The 17,815-nt window shown below is 46.1% G+C and overlaps 1 protein-coding gene across 7 annotated transcripts in view; it reads right to left on the bottom strand.

Moving 5' to 3' along the window:
- The window catches only part of B3GNTL1 (UDP-GlcNAc:betaGal beta-1,3-N-acetylglucosaminyltransferase like 1), a 131,641-nt gene that overhangs the window by 78,173 nt on the left and 35,653 nt on the right, over window positions 1-17,815 (bottom strand). For 5 of the 7 annotated variants that reach the window (XM_024980962.2, XM_059878600.1, XM_024980960.2 and 2 more), the window contains exon 5: window positions 9,795-9,860. The exons of 1 other annotated variant lie outside the window; for it this stretch is intronic. In XM_024980962.2, the coding sequence (XP_024836730.1) occupies window positions 9,795-9,860 (66 nt within the window). Of the gene's footprint in view, window positions 1-9,794; window positions 9,861-17,406; window positions 17,498-17,815 lie in introns of all 7 variants that reach the window. One more of the 7 variants, XM_059878602.1, reaches the window with a different exon arrangement.

The raw sequence follows: 17,815 nt of genomic DNA, 5'->3' as shown, positions 1-17,815 counted from the left end.
AAGTTGGACACTCAGTCGTGTCCGATTCTTTGTGACCCCCATGGACTGTAGCCCGCCAGGCTCCTCTGTCGATGGGGTTTCCCAGGCAAGAATACTGGAATGGGGTTGCCACTTCCTTCTCTAGGGGATCTCCCTGACCCAGGAATTGAACCCAGGTCTCCTACATTGGCAGGCAGATTCTTTACCATCTGAGCTACCAGGGAAGTCCTTTGTTTGCGTTAACACTTTTTAAAAGAATGCTGGCCTGGGCCACAGGGCAGACAAAGGCAACCCATAAACAGAGGCGCCTGTGGCAGGGCGCCGAGCTCCTCTCCTGAGCTGCCTGCCCTGCCTTCATGCCAGGCCGCTGTGGACACCACGCCAGCACAGGGCCCGTACACAGTCAGTGCTCAGTAGGCACAGGCTGAACGAATACAAAGAGTGGGAGACTGAGAAAACACTTCAAGAAATAATGGTCAAAAATTTTTCCAAATTTGATGTAGGCTATAAAACCACAGATCCCAGAAATTCAACAAAGCCTCATTAGAGTCAACCTGTTAAAAAAAACCAAAAACTTAAGTTTGTACATCATAACCAAAGTGCTAAAAACTAATATTAAAGAAAAAATCTTAAAAGCAGTCAAGAGAAAAACACCCATTACACAGAGAGGCATAAGGAAGATAGCAGACTTCTTGGCAGAAGCTATGGAAACCAGACAAGGGGGAGGGATCTTTTTAAAAAAATATTTTATTTGTGTTTATTTGGCTGAGCCTCGTCTTAGATGTGGCATGCATAATCTTCAATCTTCGTTGCGTCATGCAGGATCTGTTTTTAAGTTGCAACATGCGAACTCTTGGCTGTGGCATGCGGGATCTAGTTCCCTGACCAGGGCTCAAAACCAGGCCCCCTGCATTGGGAGCACAGAGTCTTAGCCACTGGACCACCAGGGAAGGGCCAGGGAGAGGCATCTTTAAAGAAAGAAAGGACTTCAACCTAGAATTCATTAGCCAGCTGCTATAGCTTTCAAAAATTAAAGCAAAAGAGACTTTTTCAGAAAAACAAAAGCCAAAATAATTCATCACAAGAAGAGTTAAATTACCAAAAAAGATGAAGGAAGCTCTTTGGGGGAAAAGAAGACGATCTGACTGATAACAAGGAATGGTAAGTGGCAGTTATGGTAAACGTGTGTAAAAGCAGAAGACATTTTGCCATGTGTAACCTCTTTATAAGATAGTTGATTTTGGTAAAAAGAAAAACAACTAGCATGGGGTTTACAGCATAAACTGTGTGACGGGATGTGATTCTGTGATCTTATGCTCCACGTGAGATTCTGCCATCTATCTGCGGTAGAGTGTGAGGGGTAAGGTACACACTGCACGTGGCCCGAAGCCGACCACTGAAAACCAGCGAAACAGAGAGGCATAGCGGATACAGCAACAGTACAGGTAAAGTGGGATCACAGGGCAAACACGGAAAAGGGGGAGCCAGAGGAGAGAGGCTCGAGGCAAAACACAAACCAGAAGATGAAGACCAATTACGTAAAGTACAGAAGGAACATAGTAATAAAAAGCAAAAGTCAGTGAAATAGAAGAAAAAGGGGGAAGGGACTGGCATGTGGCTGAGTTAGGAGGGGGGCCACTGCAAGGTGGCTTGGCTTGGCTGTTGCTGGCATCAGTACCCACATGCAAGCTCTTACTGAGGAACCGAATTTTTAAATTTATCTTTAAAAATTAATTATTTTTATTTATTTATTTATTTATTTATTATATTTATTTATGAGCTGGGTTTTAGTTGTGGCTCATGGGATCTTTAGCTGCATGTGGGATCTAGCTCCCCAACCAGGGATCAAACCTGGGTTCCCTGCATTGGGAGCATTTCCATTGGGAGTTTTCACCACTGGACCATCAAAAAATTCAGTTTCTGGGACCATCTGAGAAGTCCCAGAAACTGAATTTTTAAAATTTCACTAACCTCAGTTCTTCATGGAAATGAGAACTGATACTACAAACCCACATAACAAACCAGACAACAAGCTTGAATAGGAAGTTGTAAAATGAGCCCAGGACCTGCACCTTGAATTCTGAGAGGAAGGCAGCCCCCCCTCCCCACCCACTGTCTTCACGGTGTGGCTGGAGGGCCCCTCCCGCAAGCCCTCTCAAAACCACGGCCTGAGGATGAAAAGTAAGGGGTGGGGGTGGGGGGAAGTGTAGAGCATAAAATTTTATTAACTACATTTATGAAATTAGTTCCTAATTTATGTTCATCAATAGTTTAAAGATTACTAAAATATAAACAAAAATTAGATTTCATTAAGAACTAATTGCCTTATGGATCCAATCCTCAAAATACTTAAAGTGGGTACATTTAGGAACGGAGGCAGTGCTTTACTATTTTAAGTTAGATTAACTATTTTCCTTATTTCATACTCCCAAATGCTTCTTGTCATCAAAAATCTTTTCTGAATCATGACTTACAGATCAACGTGTAACAACCTGGGCAACAACCACCACCAGGGAACAGGGTCATTCAAACAGCCCCCTAGGTCCCGAGGGGCTCACCCGTGTTTACTCATCAAGAGCGGGGTGTATCAGGTGTGACGGGGTGTGGTGCGGCCACGCTCCCCGAAACCTACACACACAGACGCGTGCTGTCCACGTGCGGCAGTTACATCAACACGGGGCAGATGCGGAAGAACACCGCTCTGTCACTGTGATGTTTAACCTGAGAAACTTCTCCAGACGGTAGGAGGTGAGGTGCCCTCATCGCCTCTGCCTCTCAAATCTCCCGGGCACTGGACCAGGTCCATCTTCAGCAGGGCTCTTGTAGCCTCCCCACAGCCCCCTAGTCACCCTCTTCCCCTCCCAACTCACCCCACCTCCCAAATACCAAGAGATGGGTGCCTGGCCTGCAACACGCCCCCTCCCCAGGCTCCATCAGGGCCAGCCATGGACACAGAGGCCCCCAAGTCCACATGCAAACCCATCCCCAGGCGCTGCAGGCCAGAGGGCTCCCCAGCCAGTCTCTAGTGCTGTGAGGCAGAGCTGGACCATGGGGTCCGGCCACCAGACTCCGTCCTGTGTGACTAAGTGAAGCCCCCATCTGCACCCACTTCTTCCAGCCTCTGCTGGGTACACAGATGGTGCCCACTGTGTGCGAGGTGCAGTGAGGACCGAGCCAGTAGTGAGGCAGCACCTACTGGGTTTTAGGTGCTGACAGCAGACCCACCCGCCTCCCAGCCTCGTGCAGCGTGAGCTCCTTGCCAGCCCCTTCAAACAGCTGTGCCCTCTCTGCAGCGCTGGCACTGCTCCCGGGCACACACTCAGCCTGACCAAGTCAGTGCCTCTCTGTGGACAGAGGTCACAGTGGCCACACCCACAGGGCAGGATGAGGCTGCACTGCGCAGAGGGGAGATGACTGCCCTGGTGTCACCTGAAGATGGAGACTGGCCCACAGTGCCTGCCTCCCGCCTCATGTTCCCACCAGGCAGGGTGGGCAAAGGCCAGGTCACCGAGGACTCCTCCCGAGCCCCCTGGAGACTCACATACAGGGATGTAGGGAAGTCCTGCCATCGCCCTGTCCAAGAGCACAGGGAAGGACCCGCCCACGAGTGCTGGAAAAGCTCTGTGCCGCCCTGAACCTCCGCAGGGTGCTCCCTGCCTCCTCCGCACCTTCACCCTCAGTGCCTCCATGTTCCTGAGAATGCAGAGCTCCCACCTCCGCCCATCACAGGTGACCCTCAGGGAGGGGCCCGGAGCAAACACAGCGGCTTCCCTGACCCCACACAACTCCTGTCCCAGAGCCGACCCTCGCTCCACAATGCTCAGTAGGTGGGTGGGGAAACGCCTGTCATACCATCTCAGAAGTTTTGCAGAGAATATGCAGCTGCACGATTTATGGGAGCTGCCACCCTCATAATCAAGTGGCTTTCTTGTAAATGGCCTTAAAGAAGTAATGACCAAGGACAAACATATACTTAGCATTCATTTCATTCTTTCCAAACAAACTATATGATATAATCAACAAAACCACCAAATGGCAACTGCAAATCAAGATTTTTGTAGGTCATGACTTTCATAAAACCCGGCTCCACAGTAACAACCCTTCTCAGGCTGGTTTTGTCTGGTGCAGCAGGGCTGCTCTGAATCCCTGGTCTCACTGCAGACCTGTGATGTGGGAGGAAGCACAGCTGCGCCACTGCTGGGAGAAAAGCTTCTCCTTTGTTGGAAAAGTATGCAGTGCACTTAACACAAGCTTAGCGAGAAAAGCCTAACCTCGAACCTCAAACAATGTTTAAATTAAGATTAAGATAAACTGGAAGATTAAGATAAGCTTTACTGTATTGCACACAGTAAAGACTCTGCCTGCAATGTGGGAGACCTGGGTTCGATCCCTGGGTTGGGAAGATACCCTGGAGAAGAGAAAGGTATTCTGGCTTGGAGAATGCCATGGACTGTATAGTCCATGGGGTCGCAAAGAGTTGGACACAACTGAGTGACTTTCACTTCACAAGATAAACTGACACGGCCTATATTTTCCCCAAGTTCCTTATATATGCCTAGATTTCAAGGTCTTTGAACTTACATGTTGTTCGGTTGCTCATTTGTGTTCAACTCTTTGTGACCCCATGGCCTGTAGCATGCTAGGATTCCCTGTCCTTCACCATCTCCTGGACCTTGCTCAAATTCATGTCCATTGAGTCAGTGATGTCATCCAACCATCTCATCCTCTGTTGCCCCCTTCTCCTCCTGCCTTCAATCCTTCCCAGCATCAGGGTCTTTTCCAATGAGTCAGCTCTTTGCATCAGGTGGCCAAAGTATTGGAGCTTCAGCTTCAGCATCAGTCCTTCCAATGAATATTCAGTGTTGATTTCTTTTATGATGAACTGGTTTGATCTCCTTGTAGTTCAAAGGACTCTCAGGAGTCTTTTCCAACACCACAGTTTGAAAGCATCAATTCTTCGATGCTCAGCCTTCTTTATGGTCCAACTCTCACATCAATACATGACTACTGGAAAGACCATAGCTTTGACTATGCAGACCTTTGTTGGTAGTGATGTCTCTGCTTTTTAATATGCTGTCTAGGTTTGTCATAGCTTTTCTTCCAAGGAATAAGCATCTTTTAACTTCATGGTTGCAGTCACTGTAGTGATTTTGGAGCCTGGGAAAATAAAATCTGTCACTGTTTCTACTTCTCTATCTATTTGCCATAAAGTGATGGGACCAGATGCCATGATCTTAGTTTTTTGAATGTTGAGTTTTAAGCCAGCTTTTTCACTTTCTTCTTTCACCCTCATCAAGAGGCTTTTTAGTTCCTCTTTGCTTTCTGTCATTAGAGTGGTATCACTGCATATCTGAGGTTGTTGATATTTTTCCTGGCAATCTTGATTCTGGCTTGTGATTCATTCAGCCCGGCATTTCACATGATGTACTCTGCATATAAGTTAAATAAGCAGGGTGACAGGATACAGCCTTAATGTACTCTTTTCCCAATTTTGAACCAGTCCACTGTTCCATGTCTGGTTCTAACTGTTGCTTCTTGACCTGTATATAGGTTTCTCAGGAGGCAGGTAAAGTGGTCTGGTATTCTCATCTCTAAGAATTTCCCACAGTTTGTTGTGATCCACACAGTCAAAGGCTTTAGCATAGTCAATGATGCAAAAGTAGATGTTTTCTGGAATTTCCTTGCTTTTTCTATTATCCAATGGATGTTGGCAATTTGACCTTTGGTTCCTCTGTCTTTTCTAAACCCAGCTTTCACCTCTGGAAGTTCTCAGTTCATGTACTGTTGAAGACTAGCGTGAGGGATTTTGAGCTTTACCTTGCTAGCATGTGAAGTGAGCGCAAATATACAGCAGCTTGAACTTCTCTGGCATTCCCTTTCTTTGGGATTGGAATGAAAACTGACCTTTTCCAGTGAGAACCGCCAAAAGTAACTTCACATGTGAGCCAATCACAAAAAAGTGGGGGGAATAATACATCTAAAAGTATCTCACTCTCTACAATGTCAAAACTGGTTACAAAATTCTTCACACAAAATTCTTTCAAGGCAAAATGTGTTCTCAGTGTTTGGAAACTGCGTGTCATTCCCAGTTATGTGAAAATCGCCTCTGATGTTTCCAGACCTGGACCAGCTCTCACCCGCTAGCTGAGGGAGAGGCCCCACCCACGAGGACGGGCCTGCGATGCCAAGGGCAATGTACTCAGGATGCAGGATGTAAGGCTAGGAGGCGACACCGCTCACATGAGGCAGCTGGACACAGGACACAGGTGACACCAGGCCCACCACGCCCACAGGAGTAAGGGTCCATGGGTCAGTGATAACCTGGGCTCATGCGCACACAGGCCCTACCAGTGACCACTTCCGGGTTCCTGAAGTTGCAACCAGAGAGCGCAGGCTCAGTGCCTGGCAGAGCCCTCACTCGGGTTCCCTGGAATGTGATTAGGGGCGCGTGTAAGAGAAGGGCCAGGTGAGTGGAAGTCGAACACCATATCACATTCTGAGGAAAAGGCAGAGATTGGGCCATCCCGGAGGCTTGAAGGATGGGGGTGCTGGTCCCCACACACCCCTGCAGAAGCATTCGTCTCGCTCACACGCTGCATCAGCAAGTCAGCACTAGGGACCCTCTCTGCTGTCTTCACATCTTTCAGTGTTCTGCACGCTGGACATTCCCACAATGGCCACCCTATTGAGGACATCTGTGGCACCTGGTGAGCAAAACTTTCGGATCCAGAGGTCTGGGCACCACGTCTCCCTCTCTGAGGTGAGGGTCCATGCAGAGAGAGGCACAGGACTGGGCAGGTCTCCCTAGTCCTCTTGGGGTCCTGTTTACCCCTGACCCTCGTTGAGAGTGGGGTCTGGAGAAGCACAGGCCTACTGTCTGGCCCTCAGGCTGCAGAGCCCTGGAGGAAGTTGGTGGTGGTCAACAACATGGAGACCGGCAGCCCCAACGGGGCTGTCACAGCACAAACCCCAGAACCCTGTGACACAGAGCTGTGGGCCATTCAACGTGATGTGGCTGGGGCACATGGTCACACTGCCCACCAGCAGCTGGGCACTCTCAGACCACACTGAAGCATGAGGTTGAGTGGCTCTATAGCTATGCAGACGAGGGTGGAGGTCCCAGGTCACCCACCTGTGGCTCCGACCTCTCCCTCAGCTGTACCCACAGCATCATGGGGGTCCCCTATGACCTACGGATAGAGCAGGTCTGCAGGCAAGCTAGTATCATACGCTGGCACAACCCAAAAAGGGACTGATACTGCAGCCCAGTCCCATTCAGACAGTTCCAAGGCCCCGGAAGCCTGGAATGTCCACCTGTGGAAAGCGGGGAGGTGGCTAGGGCAAGGACATATACAAACCCACAGGCCCTGGTCAGCATGCAGGGGAGTTTGCTGGGAAGAGCAGACCTCTGAGACACTGCAGATGGACCTGGGAGCACTGGGAGCAGCTTCTGGTAGGCAGTGCTGGCTGCTGGGCCAGAGTAGAGGATGTGGGTTCCTTTCTAAAGGCTGCTCTAGCTACCACCACCCCTGACCTCCTGGTCACGGAACAGACTCTGGGCCACGAGGAACCGGCCCAAGGATTCTAGCAGCCCTGGTGAGTTGGCGACACCAGCCCCCAGGCCACGCACTGGTTCCCTTGATGCTACCTTGGCCGAAGGGCCATTTGTCAATAAAGGAGCAGCTGGGCATTTTTGAGCCTCCCTCAAGTCCAGCCTTCTGGAAACGTTCAGCCTGAGAAGCAGTGGCGTGGACTCTCAAGACATAGCTGACAGCTGTTTTTATCTTCTTACAGGCATATTTCAAGGACATGTTTGTATTAACAATGTTTAAATGTAAGCAATATAAGTGCAATCACAATTTAGGGAATAAGAATCCTCAACATCAAACTTAAGGTTGTGAAAATCACTTATTCCATGAAAAGACAACAAAAGCTCTCAGGAGGAGTGTGCAGGTGTGTTCACAGGACAGCCAAGTCCTAGAGTCCTAGTCACATGTGTGGGGCTAGGCCGTCGGACACAGCACGAGGGGTACATTTCTTTGTTGTTGCTGTTCAGTCGCTCAGTGGTGTCTGACTCTGCGAAGCAATGGTCTGCAGCACGCCCGGCTTCCCTGTCCTTCACCATCTCCTGGACCTCACTCAAACTCATGTCCATTGAGTCGGTGATGCCATCCAACCATCTTGTCCCCTGTCATCCCCTTCTCCTCCTGCCTTCTAATCCTTCCCAGCATCAGGGTTTTTTCCAGTGAGTCACCTCTTCGCATCAGGTGGCCAAAGTATTGGAGCTTCGGCTTCAGCATCAGTCCTTCCAATGAATATTTAGGGTCGATTTCCTTTAGGATTGACTGCTTTGATCTCCTTGCAGTCCAAGGGACTCTCAAGAGTCTTCTCCAGCACTACAGTCCAAAAGCATCAATTCTTTGGGGCTCAGCCTTCTTTATGGCCCAACTCTCACATCTATATATGACTACTGGAAAAACCATAGCTTTGACTATACAGATCTTTGTTTCTTAGAAGGAGAAAATCAGCAGATTAAATTCAGAGCTCCAAAATTAGGGGCTATTGGAAGAGAAAGAATTCATCCTGGATGAAGAAAATCCTTCAAACTCCTTGAGAAACCATCTGAAGGAAGTGTGTTTTTGAACATTTGTCTTCACTCAGTACACATTTCATGGGGTGCATGCTCTGAGCCCTGAGTGAACCGGCTCTCTCCTTCATGAAGGCCAAGAGGCAACAGTCAAACCTCAAATATAGAACCTGGAGCCCGTGAGAAATGCATAGTGTCAGGCCTCACAGACAACAGGGATCAGATTTCAGGGGCTCGTGCACTCACGACCTGGAGACACTTTGGTGTGTGGACACAGCACAGGGACAGAGGTGAGCAAAACCCAGGGCCGTTCCTCAGCAGCCAGGCACATGCACCCTAAGGCCGTCCTGGACCTTCTCCTTCCCACTTTCAAAACCAGGGATTCAAAGCTGTTTTTACTAAAACTTCAGAATAGACATCTGAGCAGTGCCCTGTGGTCAGACACCAGGTCTGGGCCACCCTGGACCCTGAGCCTCAAGGGGGCAAGTGACCCATGGGCCTGAGATGTCCTTCCAAGTTTAAGTGGGTGGGAGATGCTCCCCTACACGGGGCTCCTGTGGGAGGACGTGAGCCTCTCTGCCCTGGAGGATGGGTCCTGGGGAGCCTCACTCATGGGGGCCAATGAGGAAGCCATTCTAAAGATGAGAGTGTAGTCTGAGGTTATGTAGATAGTAAGACTTTTTTAACTGATACACCCTACAGCTCTCAATCTATTTTCATGTCCAAGGTACACAGCTTCTAAAAATGCTGATAAAACTAAACCAAACCAAAAAACAAATTTAAAAATCCTTTGGACCCATTTGAAAGTAACAAGTGCTACTCAAAACAAGAAGCACATTTTTCTTGAAAGGAAAACACCCGCGAGCGTGCGGCCACCCCAGGCACAGCCGCGAGCATGCGGCCACCCCGGGCACAGCCACGAGCGTGTGGCCACCCCGGGCACACCCGCGAGCGTGTGGCCACAATGGGCACACCGAGCACACCCATGAGCATGCAGCCACCCCGGGCACACCCGCGAGCGTGCAGCCACCCCGGGCACACCCGCGAGCGTGTGGCCACCCCGGGCACACCCGTGAGCGCGTGGCCACACCGGGCACATGTCTTTCTCTGAGGGCCAGTCTGGCTACAAACTGACTCTCTCAGTCCTAAGGAAGGGCCTTAATCTAAAAAAACTGTAATGGCATTTCTACCAAAAGTTGTAGAGATGTGCACAAACATCCATACTCACACTTTTCGGGTGTCGCAAAGCGGCTTCGTGTTGCAGCCTCACTCTCTGAGGCATCATCACGTCGTCCTGCAGGAGAGAGCACACTTGAAGCTCCAGGAAGCAACTCTGACAAACAAGCAAGCAGACAGACAGCCTGACGGCAAAGCAGCAAAAACCACTACAGTACTGTAAAGTAATTAGCCTCCAATTAAAATAAATAAAAAAGAAAAAAAAAAGAATTGTGCACGTGGGGAAGGCAGTTTAAAAGGTGGGGGGATGTATGTATACCTATGGCTGATTCATGTTGATGTATGGCAGAAACCCACATGATACTGTAAAGCAATTATCCTTCAATTAAAAATAGATAAATTAAAAAAAAAAGAAACTTCAGGAAGCAACTCTGACAAACAAGCAAGAAGACAGACAGCTTGATGGCAAAGCAGGCAGGAGACCAGAACAGGCGGTGCAGCCACTGCCCAGTGGCCCATGACCCCATCAGTCATCCGGGAAACTCAACTGCCCAGGATGCAGTGGAGCATGAGTGAGAAGCTGGACAATTCCAGTAAGAACCACACAGCTGGGAGGAATGGTCTGAGGAAGACAGTGGGGCGTGTCCAGCAAGATGGAGACTCTGATCCCCAAGAGCCAGTAACTTAATTTACCCCATGGGCAGAAAAAGGCTTACACATACGCACCAAAGAGATGTAGAGAAATGTTCACCACAGTGTTGTTCAAAATGGGGAACAGTTTGATGTTCACAGAGATCAGCAAAGGTAAGCAAATTGTGTGCATCTCTACAGTCAAATACCATTGCGGTCTGAGAGTGAATGACAGCTACACACACGTAAGTGAATTTCACAGATACAATGCTGAGGGAAAGAGGCAAGACAACAGAATATATATAGTATTACTCCATTTATTTAAAATTCAAAATCAAGCAAAATTAACCTGATTATTTAAGATACACACATACATATAATATGAACTACCATAAAGAAAGCAAGAAAATTAGAATCTCAAAGTCAGAATAGTGGTGATTTTGTAGGGAGGGGATCAGGGTATACCTCTTAAGTATTAGCAATGCAGTTACTTACTGGGAGGTAAATACATGTGTATTTACTTACTAATTAATCTTTAAAGTGTACATGTATGTTCTGTGTATTTTTCTATAGGTATGTTTCATCTCACAATTTTAAAACTGCCTTAAATTGATAAAAATTCAAATATGGTATCAATATGCCTAATAGAAGAGCTAAAAATAATGTCATTGGGAAGATATTTATCTTTAAACTGAGCAATGAGATAAACTAAAGACCTGCATTGTGTCTCTCATTTCTTCAACATGGCCACATGGGCTAACGTGCTAATCAAATGAACTGCAGATGAAGTAAGCTGAGAGGAAGCTTGTGGCTAATGTGGGGAGGAGGGGGAAGGAGGTGATGAAAGAGGAGGAGGGAGGGGGGAGGAGGAGGGAGAGGACGGGGAGAAGAAGGGGATCGGCAGGGCAGGGGCCCCTCCAGGCGCAGCGGCGCCCTCAGCAGGCAGGAACAGAAACGCAGGGAGGAAGCGGTCAGAACAGGAGTGGAGGAGTTGTCTATTCCAGGCCCAAATCCTTCCCTGGCTCCCATCAGGACCACGCCTGTGGGCATGTGCGTGGTCAACCGCAGCTGGGAATCTTAAAAAGGAAGATCAGGGGGGCTTCCCTGGCTGCTCAGACAGTAAAGAGGAAAACAAGGAAAACTGAAGTGGTGGTTGGGGTAGCGGGTAGGGGGTGGGGTGTGCGATGTGAGGAGAATAAAAAGAAGTTACGCTAGAGCTCAGCCTATTTCTCCCCCACAAAGGGTACAGCAAGGCAGCAGGGCAGAGACAAAAGAGGGAAATTTCCCTGAAAGGGAAGGTCTATTGATCAAATTCCTGAAAAGTGACCCCGTGTCTGGTGGCCTCATGCTGAATCCTAGAAATTCTGAGGGTTTCCTAAACCAGCCCCGACTCCTGGTTACAAGTGGGAAGGGGCACACAGGTCAGCACAGGACTAGGTGAGGAGTGTTTCAAAGTGAAAGTGGGGAGGGCTGAGGAAGCCACAGTCAGGGTCAGGGTCAGGGCCGGCCTCTGCCCACAGCATGACCTCCCCTGGGACCTTGTGCAGTAGCACCACCACACACGCAAGCCCCACTTCCTCCAAACTCAGGTGAGAACCCCGGGAACCCACCACAAGCCTCTGGCCTCTGGTTCCCATACATACTCAATGACACCAAGACATCCACAGCAATGGTATCGTGTGTGAACCAGCTCAGCTGTTGTATTTGGCTGGACCTCAAAAATATTTGCCGAGTAAATGAAGTGTCTGTTCAGGGCGGAATTGTATTTTCAATTCACCTCACCATTTACACAACACTCTTTTATTGTGTGTGTGCTATTTATCACCGTCTTCTACAGTTGGAGGCAGAGCAGCTAGTATTATCCCCATTTTTTGCCAAGGAAACCAAGGTTTGGAATCTCTACAGAACCCATTCAAGATCTCATAGCAATTACACGTCAGGATTAAAATTTGAATGCAGGTCCAGTTTTACAGCTAAAGGATTTACACAAAAATCAAAATTGCCCCAAAAGTCTTAGCTCTCAAGAACATTCTAATACAGTCTTCCATCACCTCTGCTGCTAGGTGTCTGAATAAAGTGAACATCTGCAAGTACAAGGAGAATACAGGAGACATTTAACACACCCCTGACCCCAAGCTGAGAAGGTCAAGGATGAACACAATGAGTAAACATTCAAGTCAAAAAGCGATAGCGTAACAGGGTAACAGACCGTCTCAGCTGCACAGTGACTGCAGATTATAGATAAGCAACTTGCTCTACCAAGACCATTTTGAAAGAGGAAAAACTTGCTGAAAGATGGGAGCATGAAAAGATCTTTATTATCCATGAAAAGTGATGTGATATTTTAATAACAAGCCCAGATGTGTTTCTGCTGTGATCCCACTGCCTTTCATTGATGTCCATCCCAGGGAGGGGCCCGCTCTGGTTGAGATCACTGTGCTCACAGCTGGTACCCAATACCAGGAGCTGGTTTTAATAAAAGTCAGCCGGTATCTGCAATGCAAACAGGAGGGGGCCTACAGGACGGATATAAAAGGTCATCAAGCATGAACTAGTAAAACCCAGAGTCTGCGTATCCTGATCCCAAGGTGTATCTGGAGACAGATTTTCCCTACCACAGGAGGGAGGGTTCAAAACCTCCAGACTTATTTGCTGAAAGTGTGCAACATTCCACGATGATTACCAGGTAAGAAATGTTCTTGGCAGCCAAGGGGAAAGAATTTTAATGTATTATAAAAATAACACTAATTCAAGATGAAACACTGTTCCCTTTCTGACCATAAGAATGTTGGGTAGAGAAAAACTAATCTGGTCAAAGAATTTGAGTTAAAAGAAACCTGCATCTTTGAGTTCAGTAGCTTCTGAATAGAGGGTTGTCTGAGGGAGCAAGGCTGTGGACCCCCAGGGATGATCAACTCCCAGGATGGGTGAGGGGCAGGAGGAACCACTTGCAGATGAAGGAAATAACAGCCAAGAAGATCTGTGAAGATAGCAAGGTCGATGTTGTGGTTTCTGTTAAGTCTCCTTATGCTTGACTTTTGGACAAGATTTGAAGACACAGGTAGCAATTCCCTGGTCACACCTCAACCTCAGGACGCACACTTCACACAGAGGACCCTGAAGGACAGGGAAGAGAGCAGAGGAAGCCCCACCTGCACGCCAAGAGCCGATTTCCAAAGCACAGCATCAGGGACTCAGGCACGTGACCTACCTCCATTTTCCCGAAGCCTGAGACACTGAGGGGAAGCGAGTCTGCTTGAGAGAAGCTGTCTCTGTGATTTGCTACTTAGCCTGGGTAACTAAGTCATGGCAGGGCAGGACCCCCAGGCAGGTCAAAATGCCTCCACATCCACCTGCAGAAATGACAGGCTAATGGCACACAAACAATTCCCAAAGATACTGAAAGAGTCTTGAACAGACAGGTACAAGGTAGTGGGGACTACTGAGCCCAAATCCCTGAGAATCATCAGCTGAGAGAGGAAGCAAGCCACCTCTGCCCGCAAGTCCTCGCTGATCTACAAGAAACAGCTAAACTCTGAGCCATGGTTCTGGTAACCCTTCGAGGCTGCAGGAGTGGAGATGAGAGCCAGGGGTCTGCTCAAGACTGGGAGTGGGGGTGGGGCCTGCTAGTCAAACCACGACAGTCCTGAGCTCGGGCCAAGGCAGGTTACCTCCTCAAAAGGTGAATGGGCTATGTAGCCTAAAACAGCCCAGAAGCCTCAAAACAGGATAACAAGGGTCCCAGGATGGTGGTTCTCCCAAGAACCTGGAAGAAGCAGAGGAAAATCTCTGAGGGAAAAAACTTTCATCCATGGCCTCAAATTAACTCCACAGAGAAGTATTCAAATACAATGACCAATACGCAAAGACAACTGGACATGTAAGTAAAAACACACAAAAGAACAGATAATAAAAGACTTCCCAAGGCAACCATTAAGAAAATAATTTAAAAAGAGTTAAAAATAATAATTTATTATAAATAGTACACTAGAAAATATCTATTTCATTTTTTTAAAAGGGAAGCAGTAAATAAAGAACAGAGGAACAAAAATAATATGAGTCACAGAAAATAGAAAAGAAAATAAATAGCAAAATGGCAGACATAAATCCAATTGTAAAAAACTTAAATATGTGAATAAATTCAAAACTCTAATCAAAGGTAAAAGCTGTCAAACTGCAATAAAACACACACACATACACACACAAGTTCTACCCATAAGCTATCTACAAGAGACAAAAATTCAGGTTCAAAGACACAAATAGATTCAAGTAAAAGAATGGGAAAAGATACACCAAGCAAACTATAACCATAAGAGAGATGTAGTTTTACTAACATGAATCAGAACAGACTTTAAAACAAAGAACAGAAGGTGTGGCCATTTCGCATCAGGGCATCTGGTATGAAAGGCTGGGTGCAAGGCCTCTGCTGGAGGCACTAAAAAAAAAAAAAAAAAAAACAAAGAACATTAAAAGAAACTGAGAGACATTAAACACTGACAGAATGGTCAATCCATCAGAAAGATATAACAATGATAAATATGCATGTATCTGACAACAGTGGTACAAAAAGAAACAAAAATGAATGGTACTGAAGAGAAAAACAGACAATTCAACAACAAGAGTTGGAGACTTCAAGAACCCACCATCAAGAATGGACAGAACAGACTCAAATGACTTCCACCATATGCAAAATAGATAGCCAATGGGAATTTGCTGTATGGCTCAGGAAACTCAAACAGGGGCTCTGCGTCAACCTAGAGGGGTGGGATGGGGAGGGAGATGGGAGGGAGGTTCGAAAGGGAGGGGCTGTATGTATACCTATGTCTGATTCATGTTGACGTTTGACAGAAAACAAAATTCCATAAAGCAATTATCCTTCAATAAAAAAATAAATATATTAAAAAAAGAATGGACAGAATAACTTTGACAAAATAGTGCAGCTACAGATGATATGAGCACCACCAACCAACAACATCAACCAGCTGACTTCTCTCTATGGACACCCACCCAATAACATCAACTTGCTGACATCTACCTATTGAACTCCTACCCTATAACAACAGACTGTATACTACACCACAAAAAAGGGATTGTAAAATTTTAAAGATCAGATCCCCTGGAGAAGGGATAGGATACCCACTCCAGTATTCTTGGGCTTCCCTGGTGGCTCAGTTGGTAAAGAACCCGCCTGCAATAAGGGAGACCTGGGTTTGACCCCTGGGTTGGGAAGATCCCCTGGAGGAGGGCATGGCAACCCACTCCAGTATTCTTGCCTGGAGAATCCCATGGACAGAGGAGCCTGGTGGGCTGCAGTCCACAGGGTTGCAAAGAGTCAGAAATGACTGAGCGACTAGCCACAGCACACAAAAGCATATAAAGGGTGTTCTCTGATCACACAAAATTGTTAGAATTCAAAAATAGGATTTGGGGAAATCTACCACCAATATATGGATATATACAATGTACTTCTAAATAGGCAATGGGAAAAAAAATTAAAAAATAAATAGGCAATGGGTTAAAGAAGAAATCACAAAGGAAATTAGAAAATACTCCGAGGTACTTGAATGAAAATGAAAACAGGACACAATACAAAACAGCTATAGCAATTCTTGGAGAAAATTTTATAGCTGTTAATGTCTAAAGTAACAAAGAAAGATCTTAGGAACCAACCATACACACACACAAAGCAAACTCAACCAAAAGTAAGCAGAAGGAAGACAAAGATTATAGCAGGAAATAAAAAAAGAAAAACAGAAAATCAATTAAAACAACGGTTGGTCTTTTGAAAACATCAACAAATGTATCAAACCTTTAGCTAGACCGGAGATGAACAAGCTTTTTCTGTAAAGGGTCAGATAGTCAATATTTTAGCTTTTCTGCCACACATGGGTTCTGTCAATATTCTTTTGTGTTGTTGTCTTGTTTTTACAACACTTAAAAAATATAAAGACCATTTTTAGCTCAGAGGCTATACAAAAACAGGCTGCCAGTGGGTTTGGCCTGTGAGCTGCTGTCTGTAGACTCCTGAGCTAGACAGACCAAGAAAAACAGAAGACACAAATAACCGATTCAGGAGTGAAAAAGTAAGACAGCAGCTCTGACTTCACCAAAGTTAAAAGGACCATGAGAGAATACTATAAGTAACTACATGCCGACAATTTAGACAGTTTAAATGAAATGAACAAATTTCTAGAAAGATATGAATTGCTAAAACTGACTGAAGAAATACAGAATCTGAATAGGTCTATAAGAAGTAAAAAAAAAAAAAAAGAACTAGTAATTTGAAATCTCCACACATAAAAGTCCAAACTCAGATGGTGAATTCTATAAACATTCAAAGAATAAAGAACATCCCACCTTTACAAAGTCTCCCAAAAAAATGAAGAGGAAACATCACTTCCCAGCTCATTCTTTTAGGCTCATATTACTTGATACTGAAGAAAATAATATCACAAGAAAAGTACAGAACAATATCCCACATGGATACAGATTAAAAAGTCCTTGACAAAATATCAGCAACGGGATTTATCCCAGAAATGCAAGGTTGCTTTACTATCTGAGAGCCAATTAATGTCACAGATCACATTGAAAGAAAAAAAAGAAGAATCACTACATGATGGTCTCAGTAAGTGCATAGAGGCATTTCATAAAATCTAATGGTTATTCATGGACTTCCCTGATAGCTCAGTTGGTAAAGAATCTGCAATTCAGAAGACATCGGTTCGATTCCTGGGTCAGGAAGATCCGCTGGAGGAAGGATAGGCTACCCACTCCAGTATTCTTGGATTTCCCTGGTGGCTTAGCTGGTAAAGAATCTGCCTGCAACGCGGGAGACCTGGGTTTGATCCCTGGGTTGGGAAGATCCCTTGGAGAAGGGAGCTACCCACTGCAGTATTCTGACCTGGATTCCAGAAATCCATGGGGTCCCAGAGAGTCGGACATTTCTTAGTGACTTCCACTTTCACTTTTCATTCATGATAAAAATTCTTGACAAAGTAGGAGGAAAGGAACTTTCTCAACCCAATAAAACTCACCTACAAAACCCCTGCAGCCACATTTTAATGTTGAGTGATGGAATGCTTTCCCCGAGGCTGGAAACAGGGAAGATGTCTGCTCCTGTGACTTCTGTCTGGTCAGTGCAATCAGGCAAGAAAGAGATATAAAAGGCATCCATATTGGAAAGGGAAAAATTGCCTCCATTTGCAGACAATAAGATTTTGTATTTAGAAAACCCTAAGAGATCAAAAGCTACTAGATCTAAAAACTACTAATATTAACAAACAAATTCAGCAAGGTCACATAATATAAGATCAAGATACAAAAATCAATATTATTTCTATATATTGGCATTGAACAATCCAAAATAAAATTAAGAAAATAATACATTCACAATAGCATCAAAAGGACAAAATATTGAAGTATAAATTTAACAAAAGGAAGTAT

This window comes from Bos taurus, chromosome 19 (genome assembly GCF_002263795.3).
Source record: "Bos taurus isolate L1 Dominette 01449 registration number 42190680 breed Hereford chromosome 19, ARS-UCD2.0, whole genome shotgun sequence".
Taxonomy (NCBI): Eukaryota; Metazoa; Chordata; class Mammalia; order Artiodactyla; family Bovidae; genus Bos; species Bos taurus.
The sequence above is the reverse complement of the archived record's forward strand: the minus strand, read 5'-3'. Positions and strand labels throughout refer to the sequence as shown.